The sequence below is a fragment of the Monopterus albus genome, unplaced genomic scaffold (genome assembly GCF_001952655.1).
Source record: "Monopterus albus unplaced genomic scaffold, M_albus_1.0 scaffold221.1, whole genome shotgun sequence".
NCBI lineage: Eukaryota > Metazoa > Chordata > Actinopteri > Synbranchiformes > Synbranchidae > Monopterus > Monopterus albus.
The window spans coordinates 390,363-411,211 of record NW_018128101.1 but is presented as its reverse complement, the minus strand read 5'-3'; the positions used below and the strand labels follow the sequence as shown (position 1 = coordinate 411,211).

At 39.3% G+C, this 20,849-nt stretch overlaps 1 protein-coding gene across 2 annotated transcripts in view; it reads right to left on the bottom strand.

The window, feature by feature from the left end:
• The window catches only part of fibcd1b (fibrinogen C domain containing 1b), a 99,669-nt gene that overhangs the window by 16,016 nt on the left and 62,804 nt on the right, over nucleotides 1–20,849 (bottom strand). For both annotated transcript variants that reach the window (XM_020619485.1, XM_020619486.1), the window contains one exon: nucleotides 20,618–20,714. In XM_020619485.1, coding sequence (XP_020475141.1) covers nucleotides 20,618–20,714 — 97 coding nt within the window. The remainder of the gene's footprint in view (nucleotides 1–20,617; nucleotides 20,715–20,849) is intronic.

Genomic DNA, 20,849 nt, shown 5'->3' with positions numbered 1-20,849 from the left:
ATAATCAAATTGTTCAAGTAACATTATAATTAACATGAGTAAACTTGTCACCTTCTCCTTGTCTTACTGTGAGCTCACACTGGCACCAAGAACAAGAGACAAAGCGATGGTACTCATTCATTTCCAATGAGAACTGGGAGATGTGGTGTGGCAGAGAAAGGAGTGACAGCTGGGAGAGAGATTTCAGTGAACTGGAAACAAGAGAAAGTAGAGCAACGATATGGTGCAGTCAAAAACACCTCAATAAAGATAAGAGAAAATAATATTGGTTCATATGTAGATTGATCTGTGCACTTCCTCAAATGTTATACACAAGGGCAGGGTAGGCCTACTGATTTATATGCCAGGCAGAAACCAAAGCTGAACTGTGAGAACATTCAGAGAACAGCCACATTAGACTCATCACATCCAGCCACTGGTCTTTACCACCACGAAGTGCCACAAACAGCCAAACAGTGGACACCGTGAGTAAATTCAGCAGTTGATGATACACAATTCAATGTGCCAAAAAATGGGTGAGCTTTCACATAGAAGTTTAGCATAAAAGTTTAATGATGTTAAACCATTATTTTGCCCCAAACACGGGGGTGTCAGATCATGTTGTCATAGATCTTCAGGGCCCCACAATAAGTAACATAATTTTCCAAACCTAGCCAACCCCTTAAACCAAAGTACCCATAAATCCTTTCCTCCCCCAAGCAACAAGCAGATGTGGCTTGACACATAGTATCTGCATTGTATTTGTTCAGGTTAGACAGTGGCTGGCCCAACTGGCTTGGTAGGCAGTGACCTCTGAGAGCCAGGCCCGCTCAGTTGTCCAACCATCAACACAAAACAGCCAACAGGTATGAATGAAATCCCTTCAAGGATGCTTAATAGAACAGTGAAGCAGCCACAAACCCAGCACACTAAACTAGTATCTGTTACTGTTACTGTCACACTCATAAAAGCAGATCTTTCACCAACCTAGCTCTGCGTGTTTCTCAAAAATGCCTGGGTCGACTCCAAATCAGCCTAACAAACGATTCAACTCCAAACAAACATAACAGCTAATGTTTGACCGTAGACGTCAACTGGACAAGATTTAGAAAAACACTTCTTTACCTTAATGCATCTGAACACCAGATTTTATGTTTTTTATTTATTTTTTAAAATTTTGCAGTATTTTAGCTGCCATGACATATAGGGGATAGATCTACCTCTAATGTATTCTGCTACTCATATAACTATAGTTATTAAGTCAATATATCAAACTGATTGTACATTCAAAAAAATCTTTTCGCATAGTTTTTCAAAAATATTTTAAATGCTAAATGTGATCCACCAGAACAGCACAGCAAAACGTCAGGGAACACGACAATGCAACAGACTAGAGGTACAGGAAAATGGCAAACAAATCGCTCACTGCATAATATTAAATCTCACCTAGTGACTTTTTTATATTAGTAACAATCTTTAAACACTAAAATTAAAACATGAAAAAAGAAAGAAAAGTAGGATGTGATTTCATGGGTTCCTTTACAGGCCTCTAGTGTGGGCCCTAGTCTTCCATCCCTGCCCTCCCATGAAAGCCGCTTCTGATTACACACTATGAGCAGCAATGGCCAGTTACACAGCAGCTTCTTGGAGATATAGCCGCTAAGCCACTGCTCTTCTAAGCGCATGGTTAGCCACAGCCCACAGCTCCATCTAATCCACAGGACTGAGGTCTACAGTGACCTGTAACTGACTCACTGATATGAGAGTAACTGACTGAGGATTATTAACAAATATCTCTCCAGGATTTGAAATGTTACTGAATGTTGCACAGCTGAATGTTTTGCAAATAAAGCCACAAAAATAGTTTATGTGCTTCTGTGCTTTGGCGATTCCACCCCAGGGGATACCTAAACCTGCAGCGGCTGGTGTTCATGGAAGGATTATGGAGTAGCTTTACAAACTGGAGAAAATATAAAAAAATAAAAAAAAGGATTACGATTTACCTTTATAATAAATTGACTGGACTGCCACAGAACAGCTTTGTCTTCATTTCTTCCTGCCTTTGTGGACCAATATAGCAATGTCTGTACATAATGTCCACTTAAATGTGACCCTTGACCATGAAATAATAATCAACAGAAGCTCAGGCTTAGAACCCAATTTTGATACATTATGCTGTCCTTATGGTTATGACATTAATGCCTCTGTGTGCAGCAGGATTCTAAAATGAAACAGTCACAAATGAGTTGTATAATTCCTTCTTTATACTGTCATCCTACACACTGGATCTGTCAAGGCACATCCTCACACCTGGATTCATGCTGAAACACCTCTGTCAGACGTACTATGAGACAACTCCCTAACCCTGCTTAATTCAATTTAGTAAAAATGCTTACAGCTTAAAATGCACAACTCAGTGAGCATTTGTCTATTTAGAAATCCATTAAGATTTTGAAAGAGATCATATGTTTTAATAATATATTGTATCTTCAGACATGAAGCAAGTGACTCCTGAGAGCAATAATGAGAATGCAATGAGCAACAAGAACAATATAGTGTCATTGTTCCAAAGTTAGACTCAGCCTGGGGAATGGCACTGTGTGTTTGCTGCTAAACAAATAGTGCAGCTGAAATGTTCATTCAGCTAAAGAATATTCTGGATTCAATCTTTTTAAAGGTTTTGAATATACAGTAGTGAGATCAGCCTCATTTGCATTTGTTCTATCAGTCAAACAAGGGTACTTATGTGTGCATGGGTGCAGCTGAGCCGGGGGTGGGGTGGGGGGCAGCCCTCACACTCTTTTACAGTTGAAAGAACTGGGACCATGTTAGTGCCCATAACAGGTTATGTCTCATTTGATCCAGAGCCAGTCCAAACATTCACCAGTCATAGTGAGAAATCTGTGAAAAATCAGTGAACGTAGGGTTAAAGAATTTGCACTTGCCCACTCATGGAAGATTGTTCTCTCTTTCTGTCTCTTCTCTCTTTCCTGCAGGGGGTCTGCAGAAATCTTACTAAACCTTATTAAAGACAGCTCGACTACTACTACAGTATATGGCATTTCAAGTGTTGAGTACAAGAGTAAATGCATTTATTATGTTAATTACAGTGTTGGCACAAGCTACTGTACAGAGTGCATGTCAAAACACACCAAGGGAACCGACTGAGATGAGTGTTCAACCCAGCTATCAGGAAATATGGGAAATAATGATAACGTGTGTGACAGAAAGAACAATATAGCACCACATTTTAATCCTGGCTATAGTGACTTGGCTCTATGAATGGCTGGGTGGTCCACAACCAGGAAATACCCCTGGATGGCCTGACAAGACATTTTGTGACAGTGCCCAGAGGATGAATCTACAGACTTTGGTCCCTGACATGTCCTCTTCTCTACCCGGAGGCTGACATTTGTATTTTTAGTGAAATGAAATGGTATTTGCTGCAGAAATTCATGTTCCTCTCAGGATGAATTGTAATAATTTTGGTTATCACTGAATTTTTCATCTTCTCTCATTTCTCATCAGATCCACTACTTTAGGTTTTTAACTTTGGGGTTAAAAACAAACAAACAAATAAAGTACTGACTTTCTTTTAGCTACACGTTTTAGTCAACACTCTCTATGACACTGTTTTGTGGATAATGTCCACATTCTCACTTTCCAGTGATTATGATGCACCACAGAACAGAGCTTATAGTGGACCCGCTAGACATATTAACGAATATACCGGAGACCTGCTGCAATAGAACTGGACCCAGCCCAAACCTGACTAGTCTGAATCCAATTTTATGCAGGGCTCTTGATAGAAATCAAGAGAACCTGTAAAACTTCTATCATTCACTTCTTAATCCAGCCTGATGGGTGGAGTCCTGAGGGGATAAATGGTAAAAATGTGAAATGCATCAAAAGCAGTGCTGGGTAGCAAATCTAACTAAGCAGAGAGAATGTGTTTGATGAGAAGGAAACACAGGGTCAGGAAGCAAAAACAGAGAGAAAGAGCTGATATAGAGCAAGATATGATGAGCAAGGAGGAGAATACTGACATGCCATAAAGGCTTTGATCATGGGCACGTGACACTATCAAGGTTGGGACAAGGGTAATGCTGCTCTTGCTAAGCCCCTCCTCTGACTCCAGGGTTAATGGGCGGCTTGAGAGGGGAAGGAGAGTGTCCTCATGAGCCACACATCTTCAGACCATCCAATGCTGTTTGCTTGTAATGAATTTGCTAAGAGTTCAGTGCTAATTAAGTACTATTAGAATTCTATGAGGTTTTAAAAAGTCATGACACTCTCCATGCAACATTATATAATCAACAGAAAAGCCTTTTCTGACCATTTATTCTACTAAAACATTCACAAGTGCCCTGATTGGTGGGCAAAAATGAGGCTAAAATATATGGCAGACTGCAGAATTTAAAAAAAGAAATTAGTAGGAGTATGGTCAACAAAAGCATGTATAGATGTTGCCACAAGTTAGCTCAAGAGAAAATGTCTATCGAGAGGTGTAGTTACCCATACAAAAAGTGTGGAGAGGCATAGGCGTGTCAGGCATGTTTAATTCATGCTTTTCACAGTTACCACCACCTTCCCCTTTATTCAGCCTTATTCACAATGCGGCAGCACACAGCAGAGACTCTAACCTGCAGAAATGCATGCTTTTTCTTGGCTCAGAAGAGTCGAGGCAGTGTTAGAAATGATGGGTTCTTCATCTACATTATATGTTGCTCTGGGGCGACTGTGGATCAGTGGGTAGAGCGATCGCCTCCCAACCAGAAGGTTAGAGGTTCAAATCACTGCCTGCAGTGCACATGTCAAAGTGTCCTTGGGCAAGACACTGAACCCCCAAGTTGCGCCCGATGGTTAGAGCCATCCGTTCTGTACTGGAAACAAATTACTTATGTGTGAGACGTACTTGGCCAAATAAAGGTGATCGTTCTTCTGTTGTCTGACCAGGTATGAATTTTGTGGCATGGTTATGTGTAAAAGTTATGTATGTTATACAATTTTAATTGTAAATCCCTAAAGCCCCAGATGAATGATGAAATGAACTTTTATACAGAGCAGAAAGGGAATGATGGGGCGAGCTGGGTCCTTTGTATAACGCCTTTCCTGTCACTGTCATTAACAGATCCATTCAATCATTGCTCAGTCAAATTTTCAAGTCACTCCATCTGTTCTCATTTAACATTCCTTTGTGACAAGATTATGCTCATAAATGTTTTTTTTTTGAAAATGAAATCCCTTACCCTTTCAAAGGGTGTTTTTTTAATCTTCTTTTCTTTTTGTATCCACATTAGCCAAACCAGTCTTTGGTACCAGCACAAGTAGGTAGGTAGAGGAGCTTGTGATGAGAGGCATCAAATAAAGTAGCTCAGCCTTGCGGAGAGGGCTACGAATTGCTCTGGTCCTCATACATATCAAAATTACTGACAGAATTGCTGCAAATTGCAGCTATCGCCACTCCTGCAGTGCAATCTATTGCAGATGGAGTGTTGGCCTGGGTACAGCTGCACCAATCAGAGACAGCATACCCTCCTAAAGGAAGCAGAGGTAGAGCTGGTGGCTGAGGCATCACTGTGTTAGCATCAGGGCTGATTGGCAAGGCCTCGGGTGGCTGACTGACTGCAACCCCAGACAGTCAACATCAGTGCATTGGACTCACTGAGGAGGAATCACACTCTTGAATAATTGACTGGATATGAATGCAGTGTTGAAGGAGCTTTAACTGCAAACACTTACATGTGCTCTAAATAATAGATTGCTGGGGATTGTAGTTTATATTTCTTTTTGTCATGCAGGATATGGTATCATTATTTGCTATATTTCCTGACAGCGGGGATCAGCACTCACTCAGCTCCCCATGGTGTGTTTTGATCTGCACTCTATTGTTTGTGCTGACACTTTAATTAGCTTATCAAATGCATTAAATACACTTCACACATGTATTTTCACAGTTGCAATGTTATACTAGTAGTTATATACAGTGCCTTGCGAAAGTATTCGGCCCCCTTGAACTTTGCGACCTTTTGCCACATTTCAGGCTTCAAACATAAAGATATAAAACTGTAATTTTTTGCGAAGAATCAACAACAAGTGGGACACAATCATGAAGTGGAACGAAATTTATTGGATATTTCAAACTTTTTTAACAAATAAAAAACTGAAAAATTGGGCGTGCAAAATTATTCAGCCCCTTTACTTTCAGTGCAGCAAACTCTCTCCAGAAGTTCAGTGAGGATCTCTGAATGATCCAATGTTGACCTAAATGACTAATAAATACAAATAAACATATCCAGGTGTTAGAATGGCCAAGTCAAAGTCCAGACCTGAATCCAATCGAGAATCTGTGGAAAGAACTGACAACTGCTGTTCACAAACGCTCTCCATCCAACCTCACTGAGCTCGAGCTGTTTTGCAAGGAGGCATGGGCAAAAATTTCAGTCTCTCGATGTGCAAAACTGATAGAGACATACCCCAAGTGACTTACAGCTGTAATCGCAGCAAAAGGTGGCGCTACAACGTATTAACTTAAGGGGGTTGAATAATTTTGCACGCCCAATTTTTCAGTTTTTTTATTTGTTAAAAAAGTTTGAAATATCCAATAAATTTCGTTCCACTTCATGATTGTGTCCCACTTGTTGTTGATTCTTCACAAAAAATTACAGTTTTATATCTTTATGTTTGAAGCCTGAAATGTGGCAAAAGGTCGCAAAGTTCAAGGGGGCCGAATACTTTCGCAAGGCACTGTACTAGCAGCCTAACTACCTAGTAGCTAACTACCACAGTAGTCAAAATGATCAATCTATTCTAGACCTTATTGCCAGGTATGTTAAAATACAAGGACTTTGACTGCAGTTCAATGACCCCCTATATGCACCAAATAAAACTGAAAAAAGAACAAGTAAAAAAAGAAGAAAACAACTATTTATTTCTAAATATGTACATATATACAAGTTAAAAATGAACTACTTATTCAACCCCCATTGCAAATTAGGTGTACCTGTTTGCAATGAACAAACCAAACAAGAACAACTGAAATAGCTCAAGACAGCTAATGTAACAAGTGGTTTCTCCAAATTCAACACAAAATGCAACTTTTAATAATGTTCGCAGTCTTAAAATTATTCAACCCCTTCATGACAAACATCTTTACTCTAGAATCTTCTAGGGACTCTTCTACAACCAAGCCTTGGTGGATTTGAGGTATGCTTGGGATCACTGTCCTGTTGGAAGGTCCAGTGATGCCCAAGCTTACTCAGAAATGGCATGATATTTTCTCCTAGGATTTTTTGATACTTGAATGAATCTATCCTTCCTTCCACGTGCTGCAGATTCCCAGTGCCAGAAGAAGCAAAGCAGCCCCAGAGCATCGCCAACGCTTCACTGTAGGAAGGGTGTTCGTTTCAGCGTATGCTTCATTCTTCTCCTCCAGACATGCCGCTGATCCAAAGGCTCCATAGAACAAAATCCCAAAACATCTGTGGCTTATTTATATGATTTTGAGCATATTGGAACTGACTTTTCTTGTGCTTTTGGGTCAACAGTGCTGTATGTCTGGGAGTTCTGGCATGGAAATATTCAGTGTTTAGTGTGCACTTTACTGTGAAAACTGAAAGCTCAGTGCCTGTTGCCACCGAGTCTTGCTGCAGGTCTTTTGCAGTCACTCAAGGGTTTTTGAACTTGCAAACTATGTTTCCAACAGTGTCTCTAATAACATTCAGTGCCTTTGCTAACTTTTTGTATCCTTTTTCTTGGTTGTCTAAGGCAATGATCTTTTCTCTTAACATTTTGATATTTCTTTTGACGTAACATGCAACATGTGATCAAATGTGACACTCAGCAAACCCATAGCCAGTTCAGTTATTTGATGTGTTTTATTTCAAGTACACCTGGTGCAACTAATGAAGCTCTTGATTACTGTAGTTCCATCAGGTGTGCAGCACCAGATTTGCAAATATGCACTCTTATGAGGGATTCTATTTAGGGGGTGGAATAATTTTGAGACTGCAGAAGTCATTAAAAGTTGCATTTTATGTTGAATTTGGAGAAACCCCTTGTTACATTAGTTGTGTTGAGCTATTTCAGTTGTTCCTGCTGGATTTGTTCACTGCAAACAGCTGAAAGCTTGTAAAATTTGAACCTAATTTTCAGTGGTGGTTAAATCATTTTTGGGCAACCTGGTTTAGATTTCTGGTGCTTTTGCCATAAAGATACAGTAAAAGTGAATAAGATTGCATAAACTTGTGGTCACATGGAGCACATACATGTATATTTGAAGCTATATATTAAATACATTAAAGATGCATCTGAATCAGTCTGCATTATGCAGACAGAATGCAAATGAGAAAAATAACCTGGAAACACAAGATCGTGTTTCAAATATAGTAATGGAAATTAGTTCAGTGGGTACACAGGAAGTTAATGTACTTGTGACAATGTGTAGCACCCATGCACCCACTAAGAAACATTTGTCAATGACCTCAGGGAAACATGATTTATCTAGTATTTTCAATTTTAATGCATACACAGTAGTATTGTACCCTGGAGGGATTTTTCTCATCCTTCCAAGAATTAAGCAAATAATTAGGGGCCAATTAATACACAAGCTTCATAAAGCCCTTTTCATGTAGAGCCAATTATTATAGTAGCAACTGTATGAAACATTCTTAAAATTATATACTGTGTCACAGTGTGGAATTAAACATAGTGTTAGCAAACTGCCGTGGTTATACTATCCTATAAAATGGTTTTCTGGATTATAATTATCTGTGGGTACAGCTGGAGGGTGTAGATCTACAGGGTAGAAAGCCAACAGGCAGCCTGAGCCACACGGGCCCAGTGTGTGGGCAGACGCGGACTGTAAAGAGCTGCACAAGGCTTTGTTGGCAATTGTTTTCTTGATGTTAGGATTATCTATAGGTGATAACAATAGGCATTGTTTTGGTTTAATTCAGTACATTGTAATTTTGTTATAAAACGTTCTACAAATATAGATGGACAATATTACTAAAAATGTTTCTAGTGATTGTAAATCCTATAGGCACTGTCTTATTAAAGATACGGTCCAATATAAACACATAATAAGCACACATTATGTTTGTTGGTGCAGGCCTTATATAACATGGCTCAACATAATGAAAGATCAGCATGATCATCCTTCAGAAAAATAATGTCCTAGACATATATAAATGGACATAGAAGGAAAAAACTGACTTCTGAGTGTGAACAAATACAAGAAGGTAGAAAAAGCAGCACATACAATTTCCTGACATCATATATACTGTATAAAACAGTGGAAGAGAAGCAGTTGGCTTCTTGCATAAGACAATATTTTGCACATCAACAGTATTTTTATCACTGCTTTCTGAACACAGTGGTGATATAAAGATATGAGTCATAAAAAGGGTACCGGCTCCAGGAGCTACTGTGCCTCATCATTATGTTAAAAGAACAGACTGACATGGTGTAGTATATGAAAACTGACAACTTGTTTCTCAGTCTGGAGCTCTAATGTCACGTGTTGTAAACAACCTTACAAGTTTTTGAATTTAGTATTTACTTCCTCAGGTATAATAAGGACTGGCTTTACAGTCTACATAAAACAAATAGCAAATTATACTGTGAGAATAATCTAAAATGTCTAATAACAATATGGTTACAGGGGCTATTGTGAGCAGCAGACAGAATGAAGAGTTTTCACAGCAAACTGATTTGAGCTTTTCTAGAAACAATGGAAGTGACACACAGGGATGGATGGTGAGTGCCTGGTGGAATAATGAGGCTATTTATTCCCTCTAACAGGAACAGAGAGAGTTCAGGGGGAGACTGTGTAGAGCCTTGTGGAGTGTTTTTCTAGCTGTGACCTTCCTACAAGGTAGCAACCTTTATTGACTTTCCACAAGTTGCAAATCAGCGTCTTATGCACATTGTTGTTGTGCATGTATATAAGCTTGTGTAGGCTTAGTGTTTTTGTTTGCATGTATGTTCACACAAGTGCATGTGCATCTAATACAATACTCCTGGCAGGAATATGCAGTTATATGATGGTGCAATTGGAAGACACTCTTTATAATGCACTGAAATACATTTAAAGTCATCTACATCTGGAAGTAGTCTGCTATTTGTTTCATAAATTAACTGAGTCAAAATCAATAACATCATGGTTTCTTAAATTAAATTTTAGTTTTGTCCCTCTGCAACTCTAAGCTTCATTTATGCATCTTTTCCTCCCTAACAGTCTGTCCAATTTTCTTCCTCCTTAACTGTCTTCCTCTTCTCTTACTCCAGTGTGAACCAACTTGATCACTAACAAATCCTTGCTCAAGTCGCTCATCTGTATTTTTTTTCCATTTTCCTCACCAATTTCTCTGCATTCATCATTTGTCGTTTTTTTTCACCTGTCCTCTCTGTCTAACTCACTTAATAGCTCAATTTATAATAATGTACATTTCCACAAAACACTGTATGAGCCTGGGCATTGGAAAGCCATGCAGCTGAAAACCCCACCTTTAAATGAAGCTGAAGCAGCACCTATCTATTAGAGACTAGAGTAATAAATCTTCCAGGGAACAACTGATCAGCACTACACCCCCCTCTCTCTACTAACCTGTGAGTGGTGAGTAGTGACCCTTGACCTTGCTGTTCTCAGCAATACTGCTGCCAATCTGAGAAAAACAGCAACACTTGATTGGAGTGTTTGACGCATCTTCACAGATGAACCATTAACCAGGTCAAGGCATGTTTACCACAGATGTATTAACTGTGTTTTTTTACTTATCTGTCTCTCAAGCTGAATTGCTTTCATACTAATTACTGCTGCTGTCTATCTTTGGTATTTCTGCAGGTTTGCGATGCAGTTCCACATTCCATACAATATGCAAAGTAAACATAGAGAAGTGTCCACAGATAAAATAATGTGGGAGAAAAAACACAAAGAAAGGCAAAATGAGCTGTCATACTCACAGGAACTGTGATGTTCTTTGATTTGTGCTCTTTTGTAGAATACAGTCCTCTTTATATTTTCTGCTGCATGACAAGAATATAAATGAAAGCCTCAGGATGCTGCAGTGTGGTACAGGCAAGCTGTGGAGGATAAATGTGTGTAAGGATGTGTTTGTGCATGGGTCTGTGGGAAAGAAAAAGATTCACAAGATAAATCACAAGATAGGTCTGATATTTGTAAATGCTTGTGAGCAACACATCAATAGATGTTATGTTCTGCTTAACTGGTGTATGTAAGAGAGAATGTGGCTGTGCACCAGGCAGTGGGTAGAAGTCAAACATTGATGTACCACAGCCACCACAACAGGTGGCCCAGAGAATTTCTAACAAATGGCAGTTACATCACTGCATTATTATGACCTTTATTTCAGTGATTTTTCTAGTTCAACAACAAGAGGCTGTAACACCTCAATGCCCTGCCCTCTTTTCCCTCAGGACACAACTACTCAGAAATAAACAAAAAAACAAAAAACATCTTAATAAACAATGCAGCTTTACATATTACATCCACACAGAGAAAGGTATTTGACAGAGTTGAATAATGGCATTTTTGGCCTGGCCACATCTATTCTTTCATTTCCATTGTATGTGTGTTCTAGTGTGCGTGTGTCTGTGTGTGGACAGTGTATTCTCTCTACTGTACATGAATGGGCTCCGTTCCTGAGCGCGGCCCCTTTGTTTCTCTAAGCTCTGACTACTTCTGCAAGCTGGGAGGTAATTATCAGAGACTCGGTGTTGTTTTACATTGATCTGAGAAACATGGACAGGACCACAGAAAGGAGATAAAGATACTAGGGCAAGGACAGAAATGAAGGGAATGAAAGAGCAAAAAAGAAAAAGAAGACAACAGATATAAATGGCATTAGACAGTGTACCTACAGTGTTGGTTTAACCCTTTTATTTGTGTGTGAATGCAGATGGGTATAATACTATACGCTGCTGCATTTGTTAGTGTTCCCTTCTTAATTACTGTTTTTCATTTGTCAGTGAGGTGAATGGCTACATTTCAGTACTGAACACTGCTTTGACATTTTTCTGACACTGTCACTATATATTGTTTTCTCTGCTCAGTCTTTTTCATGCTGCCCTTTAGACGTGAAATGGCCCTCACTTACTTAGGACTGGCACAGGCTGTCAAGCTTGTCAAACACCCATCTCCAAATTATAGTTATCCTCCTGACTGGCTCCCATCTTCGCCCTCACTTTTGAATAAACACACACACACGTACACAAACACTCAAATCTTATTCAGTGTGGCTCACCTCCCTATAATCATGAGATTACAATTCTCTGGGTGGGCTAAGAGCTCAATTACAACACTTGCATATGCCTCACTTCTTAAAGGTGGGTAGTATGCAAAGTTGTTAACACTGCAAATTTTTGCAGAGTTTAATGCAATTTTAGTGACAGGCAGGCAAAAAAACTGTAGAGGAGGGTAAACAGATTTTTTTCCCTCAGTGATGGCTGTAAGTTTCACTTTAATGAAGCGGTCAGCCGGTGAATGTTAGATCACAGCGAGGCATTTGTCAGATAGAGGACAACTTCCAGGCAGAACAGTCAAGATGCATGGATTTTATTACACTGTTCCCCCTTTCGCACTGATGGAGACCATCACAAAATTATAATGTGATATGCTCTGGGCATCCTCAGTAAAAAGAGAATCACTAAATACTTGAAGAGATAATGTCTGTTGTGAGTTATTTGGCAGTGCAAAGATGTAATGACAGAGAAGTAATGTCAGTTGTTTTGCCTACTGGGCTCTAGCATTTCTGTTATTAAATCCATTGTATATGCTAATGACTAAAATGAATCTGAACCAAGTTCACTGGTCAGGATTTCCTGAAAGTTTGGCCATAAAAGGACTTTGTCTCGGGTTGTCAGTGCCTCTTCATGTGCCTAATGCAGTCACGAAAACAAATGTGTTTTTTCCTGTAATCAGATCAAGCACACTGTACATATAGGAAGACCCAGAGGCCAAATAATGTGTCAGTGTACACTGACAGCTTATAGCAGTGGTGCACACCTGTACAGTTAGTTAAATGTTACGTACAGGATTGTGATTATTGTGCAAATACTGTTTTAAGGCATCATATACTGTGGCTGAGTTATCACTTCATTACTGTGATGACATGAGGGAAGAAATTGTTTCTGTCCCTGCTTGTTATAGTGCACAGTCATCTGAATTAGAGGACTGCTACAGCAATACAACCGGATCCATTTACCCATTATCACAGCACAAGTGTGAGATTAAAGTTCATAATACAAGAGCCTCCAAACAGTGCACCAAACAAAGTTACAGTATGTTTTAGTTTAGTTTCTCTATTACTTACCTTGTCACTCTCCCTCTCTGTTTATATACTAATTCAGTTGGATGCATACATTTTGCTTAAACATCAGTAGAATTTTGCCCAAATTGCAATCCCTAAGCCAAATCTGATGTGAAACAATAACACTATCACAGCTGCACTGAAGTCTGACATTTCAGCATCTGGTTTGCATCTCATGCTGTGGGAAATGGCAAAAAGTGTCAGAGAACCAAGGACGCGAGCCTTAACATTTTCATCTACTTTTACTCTCAACTGCCTCAGGCTGAAGGTTTTTTTCCCCCATTTTCAGTTCATGTCTTCTACAGCTGGCCTATTAAACAGTTGAGTAACTATATTAGCATTTTTGTTTTAGATTAAAACAATTCATAAGGGCTACATATGTCTTATTTTCCCCGCTGGGATGTGACAGACAGAATTTCACCAGAACATGGTTTTATGGGTGACAATGATGAGAATCTCCACAGCAACAGCTAGGTATGGCATGGCGTTTATGTGGGTGTGGGTTGTAATGGCTGGAAATCCTGTGGTAGAAGGCAGATGTGGGATTGTATAACTGCACCTTGCACACCTTCAATCTGAAAAATCTGCCATAAGAGAGGAGTTAAATAATATGAGGCCAGGGTTGAAGGGGTCTGCAAGAGGTAGCTTGGTGCCAGTGATCATTTTATTATTTGCTTGTTACATTTTTTGGGCCTAATCAAATTTCTATATATGAGGAGCACATCCAACCATACTGTAACAGGCACAGGATGTCCACTCTGTGGTCTGAACATTTCCATGATGGTCCACAGTGTTGTTGAGTATGATGAAGGCAGAGGTACAGGGAGCTGAGTCTTAGACAAAACCATTGTCCCGTGAAGTGTGTAATTCGTGTACAAGAGTTGTGAGACAATCATGCAGCAACTTCTACTGGCACGGACTGAGTCAGTCCTCACACAGTCTGTCACCACTTGGGATGGCAACTGGTCCTTCTCTGATAGAAAGACAACAACAGGTGCCCCATGCATAACAGGTGCCCAAGTCCCATCTTTCAAGGAACTGCAGCATTAACAATGCCTACTCAAGGCCTGCAGCATCATCAAAGACATTACACACCTCAACCACAGCTTCTTTACCCTCTTTCCTCTGCCAGGAGATAGACATCTTGCCAAACTGCACCACTAGGCTCAGGAGTAGTTTTGTCTACACTGCTATACCTTCACTGAGCTCAAACCCAGAGCCATAACTCAGCATCCTCTTTGGATGAATTACTTCAGTCTTTATATTATGACATCATCATCACAGTCTGACATCTGTATATAAAATCTATATGAATATTTCTATTCTGTATACCTAACAACACACCACTGACTGTTCTGTAACATAAGCCATATTGCCATAATTTGTTATCTTGTACATATCATTGTCACCACATATCCGTTAAATCTTTAAATAACCAAATGTACATATTCTTCTCATTCCAAGACAAGAACAGGGATTTTTGCATACATTAACTCTCCAGGCAGTAAAACTATTGCAGGATAGTGTTCACTGCCATAATGACTGCCTCATTAGCTTACTTGTTTGCCCTGTAGGCAAAATGCAGAGGATTCTGCAGGGGGCCTGAGATGTGCTTCAGGTGGGCCAGCAATAGTTTTTCAAAGAATTTTTGTGACAACAGATGTGAAGACAACAGGCCTGTTATAGACAGATATATAGATAAATAGACAGACAGATAGATACACAGATAGATAGTTTTAGCATTTCACTGTAGGTTCTTCTATCTGCTTTAATTTTTTCCCATTGTTGTAGACCTTATCTGTGGCCTTATAAAGCTGCCTGACTTTGTTTTTTTTATTGCTGTATTTTAAACATCTTACTAAGAATGCATTATTTCTGCACTGACTTTGCAGTGTCATTGTGTTAGTAAGCTCAGTGAAATCATTGCCCCATTTGTTTACCATAGGTTTTGTGGATTTTAGCTTCTGCTTATAAGCCGGGAGAAGATAAGTGATCGGAGAGTTCAAAAGCTGCACCGGGAATGGCACTTCTTTAATACTGTGTTACAGTGTGTTTCTGTCCCCTGTGGGAACTAAATATACTATCTGTATTTGTACAGTTCATTGCTGAGGTTTTCTTAAACTCCCCCAGAACAGTGAGAGGAGAGTCTTGGTGTGCTTGCTCCATACTGGTTATCTGGTCAGCCAAGCGCTGTAGCACCTCACCCTCACAGGCTTGAGGCGAAATGTAAACACTGGCCAGAATAAAGGAGGAAGACCCCTTTGGTGAATAAAACCGATTACAGGTAATGAAAAGAGATCGAGGGTGAGGGCAACACTGTAACATAGATACACCAATGGTTACTGATATAAATAGAGATTCTGTCTCCCCTAATTTCCCTGATACACCAACTTTGATCTGCGCCTTACACTGGAGAGCCAGGCAGATAGAATGCAATGACCAGGGCGGATTCACTTCACTAAGTTTACACAAGTCAAAGTGCAACAGGGAGTGGGAGTCCCTGTTGATTCCATCAAAGGGTAATAATTTGTCTAATTTATTTCAGACTTCTAAGCTCTGATGGTTGGAACTTTAGCAGTACTTGCATGTTGTTCTTATTACTTCTCATGCAGAGGACTGCTGCTCCTCAAACTAGAGCATCCATAAAATTCACTGTAGGTGACAAATATAGTGTCACATGTCAATGACAACATGGAATCAACAGGCTTTCATTTCATTTTAACATATTCATTTAATTTAGATTAATCAGTTTTGATGTTGGAATAAAATCTGAGTAATTATAATTTGAAGCAGGTTTCTTTGGGGGTTTTCAGTGATGCTTTCATACCCCTGACAATGTCAGCTAAAATGACCTTCTAAGCTAACAACTAAACTTCCTGACAAATAGCCTTCAAAAACATTTCTTCTGAATGTCACTCACCTGATGATGGGTTTCACAAAATGAAAGGACAAAATGTCACGAGAAACTGGCACAATGGTCCTCAATTTAAAGAATAAAGAGACCAAATCAAAAACTCATACTTTACATCAAAGGAAGCAACCAAACACATATAAACACAAACTGAAGAGGCAGCCCTCATTATACTGAAAACTATATCACTATGCTGGAATTTTAGACTGTCTTAAAGCTACAGCACTGAACTTTTTCAAATATTTTTTATTGTAGAAATGTGTTCCAAAATATGTCTTAATATGGGGGTGCTGTCGAAGCCTCCTGTGACTCATTGAACGCTGAGAACAGTGCAGAGAAATTAACTTCTAACGTTTTTGCATGGGCGTGACCGCTTTAACCAATCAGAGGTTTTCAATTATTTCTGCTTGATCAATACGTTTTGTTGCATTCTCATTTACTGTAATTTCATAACGACAAATATCTGAAGAGCTGGGTAGAGCGTGGCCGAGTGTAGCAGATTATAGAAGAGCATAGTGGAGCAGAAGAAGGGAGCGCTGGGCGGAGCAGAGTGGATTGATTTAGAGTTTCATGCTAATGCTACCTTACGTTACATAGTGTATCTTTAGGTCAAGATGATACTCTAGCAGTTTGAGCATATATCTAAGAAGAATGAATCATTTTCCAAGTGGGAAAATGACTGAGGCTAGTCCCAATAGAACTGACTTGCCAGTTGAAGCTTCAGGCAGTCCAACTGATAGCTACGCTGTCAAACAACTTAAAAAATTCATTGATTTGCCCAAACTAGAGCTTGGTGTGACCATTTTATGTGGTAAAAAAAGATTTTAAAAAAATGTGTGCACATCCAACACAAATTGGGTTCAGGTGCAAGACAAAAATGATAAGAAATAAGAGAAAAGAGAAAAATCATCCCCACACTAAACAAGCAAAATCTTGAAGAATAGATTTATCAGGCTTACTGTCATTATTCCTCAAAATCTTTCTTTTTCATTGTCCGGACATTTTTTCTCTTTTCTCACCATTTTATTGAGGTACCAAAATGTGCAAGAATTTTCTCAAGTGTGACTGTGTTATAAAACTAATAAATGCAGTGTTGGTGGCCACTTTCAAAAAGAATCACAGAATGCCAGCTTTGTTAACTCTTTCTCTATTATTCTTCATTTCCTCACATGACTGTTATTGTCAATATCATCACACTATCAGAAGTTCAATGTAGGACACCTATCCCAAAAGGAAAACAGAACTTAGCTGCATATTATGGTAATGAGACATGCAGAGATCTTCAGAGGTGATGGGTGGCATTAGTGAGCAATATTGGCCTGGAGGAGGTAGCTGCAATGAATTTCTTTCCAGGCAGCAAGCATGAATCTATTTTTCATTTTTGGCCTGAGGGCAATCGATGATGGGGGTGACGAGACAACAGCACAGCCTGAATGAGCAAGGATACTATGAAACGTTCAAAGTAGCCTGTTGGCTCATTTAAATTCAGTCAGCTAAAACCTGAGCTTTCCATATTCCCACCATGTTCCTGCAGCATACCACAGGGAGATCCAGTTGGAACTCTGCGGTTTTTGTTATAAGATGCACTCTGTAATGGCTTTGGGTCAGAAAAGAGACCTCTAATTCGCATAAACTCTGAAATGCTTTACTGTAGATACATACTAGGAATCATTAATTACTGAAGCTCATGAGTGACAAGTCTCTGAAATAGCTTAATGTTTTGCAACAGAAATAACAAATATTATTATGTAATTTTTATTGCAGATCAGTTTAATGAATTATTTAGTTTTAACTAACAGATGTCTCGGGTGTAAAATATGAGGGGAATCTCAATAACAAACTCATAAAACAGTGTCTGCATCAAAGAGAAGCCTGCAGCGGTACCACAGACTAATCAGTTTAGGATCTGCAGAATATCTGTTTTGACTGACTTTGTTGTGAGTGTATTGTTATCTAAAAATTATGTACTTAAAACTCAGTTTTCTTTATTTTACATTTATAAGACTGTATGAATGAACTGTTTTGTTGGCTGAATTGCAATAAAAGTGATAAACAGAGGTGATACAAAACCAAACATATCTTTTTTTTTATCATGCACCATCATTATGTATATAATAAAGCATACGGACAAGCTGCCCACAGATCCCTATTAATGTTTAAGGGATTGCTGCTCAAGTGTGTCGTTATGACCTTTGCTGTTTGGATTGTGTTTTTGCTGCCTCAGTTCCTCAGCTGTGCACTTATTGAACTGGCCATTTTAAGTTTATTAAAAGATTGCCGTCTTCTAAACAATAAATGTTGTAAAAACCAACATTATGTTGCTTCCTTTAGCTTTTCCTTAGTCCTAGTGTCTCCTGGAACACAACAAAAATAACAACAGATACTTATATATACAGTATGGGTGCATATGTGTGAAAGAGAGTGCTGATGGAAGAGTATCTCAGCTGCGGTATGGCACATCCATGACCCTGATCATGATCAAGTGTGCATTTTAACAGAAACTGACATAGTCAAGCTTCACTTACTGCATCAGTCTGTCACTGAGGAAACCACTGTGACAGTTTGTAAAGATACTATACACACAGAAATGGTGATGGCTCATTAACAGTCTGCTGCTCAATCCAAATTTCCTCAGGAAACAACATTTCTCTAAATGCTTCTTTGTGGCCACTGTTTTTGTGTGAACACACCACATTTCATCATGCAATCACAAAAAAATACAAAGCGGTGTATTACCTCAGTATTACTTCCATGAATGCTGATTGAGCTATGAGCTTTCTCGTGTAATGACAGGTTTTATGCAATTTAAAAGTTAAATTGTAGCAACTGAGTCTGACGGGACGAGTCATCAGCAGGCATCTCGCCGGCTCCATCACAGTTTCATTGCCTTGAATCATGGTGCAGCCACAGTGTACCGCTTGTGCTGAGTAGGAGTAGCCCTGGAGGCTCGGGGATCGGGACTCAAAGAGCCAGTGCTTGAATGCTTACTAATGGTTCAGAAATGTGGCAACCAAGTACAAGCCCAAGGTCATGTATTCAACAACAGTATTTAAGTGAAATTCTTTTGATACCTAAGCTAGTTTTATTTTCATCACTGTACTCTGGTGATATACTGTAATTAACAGGAAAACAACAACATACTACAGCAGTGACGCATGGCACTGGGGATGTTTGGGTATACAGGGGTAACAGTAGTGATTGTGTAACAATTAGTGACTGAGGTCCATATGTTGACTATGTCTGTGAAAATAAATGTTGCTACAGGGTTGCCATTTGCTATTGCCTTACATAAGGATATGTAGAAACATATTGAGAGCCGATGTACCAGAGTGAAATTCCTCGTGTCCCCCCCCCCCATATAGAATGCACCTTTCTGGTTATCAATTTTCACATTCAACACATGACGTGAGAAACCTTATGGTCTTCTGCTGCCTCAACAAATGTCAGGACGATTAAAAAGACAAAGAACTAGCTGTATATTCATAAACCATGTTATGTATACAAACAAACAAAATATACATTAAAGTATATTCACTTAAGATATTCTGAAAAAGCTGTGGATGTCACCTCTGACACTTTATTTTCAAGAGCATACTTTACAAATGAGCATGATATAGCCAAAGAGTATCTCCCCCATAGATTTCTTTTTTTTTTAATGAGAAGTGGTGTGAAGTGGTGTGAAGACAAGGATTCTGGCTTTGGAAAAGTTGACAATTTCACAGTTGAATTCATTCTTTTGTTGGATTGAATTCTTTTCCCGTCAAATTTGAGGGGAGGCATGCACTAATATGTCATGCTGCCAGCAAGAAATACAAGGATTTGGACAAGCATACTCCAGAAAACACACATTTTAAGCAGAAGGCGACTGAAAAAGCTATACGATTAACTGAAAAGAAATTAAACCAGTGATGTGTTTGTTATATGAAAGCTAAAAATACTATAATTGCATTGCTGGTCTTTTGCTTGTGGCGCTGATAGGATAGCTCTGTAAAGTACACTTTATACACATCTCCCAATTTTCAATATTATTCTTTGTCACTGTCAGTGCTTAATGATATGATGGGTCAACCATGTCTAATCTTTCTCTTTTTATCTCGAGCCATCGCTCACCATGTCTAGTTAGTTCATTCTGGGAGTGGCTCTCTTTCATCCTTCTCCTTGGAACATTATTGCTTCATTTTTGATTTCATGCCACACCTTAATTTTGTTGGTATGGTGCTAATTTTATGGTCTCATCAAAATGTAACCATACAGAAAGTTGACAATACTGTGTGAAAATCTACTTTCCAGGGTTTGGCTTGGCATGTTGTTACAGGTCACACAATACATGCATGCTTGAGTCAGACATTAGCAAAGACATACACACAAACAAGACTCAAACACCTGAGCCACTTACCAAGCCAGTGTTCACCAGTGATCTTTCCAAATCCCTCACGGTATGATTCCCATCCTCTGAAGAAGTTGACCGAGCCATCCTCCCTGCGCTGGATCACCTACACAGCCAACGCAAGAGGTCAGGGGTCAGTTGAGATTCAGCTCTCACAGTGTTTCATCATCCTCTGTGATGAGTCATTCAAAGTCTCACAGTTGGTGGCTGAGCTCATAGAACGAAACCAACTGAACTCTCG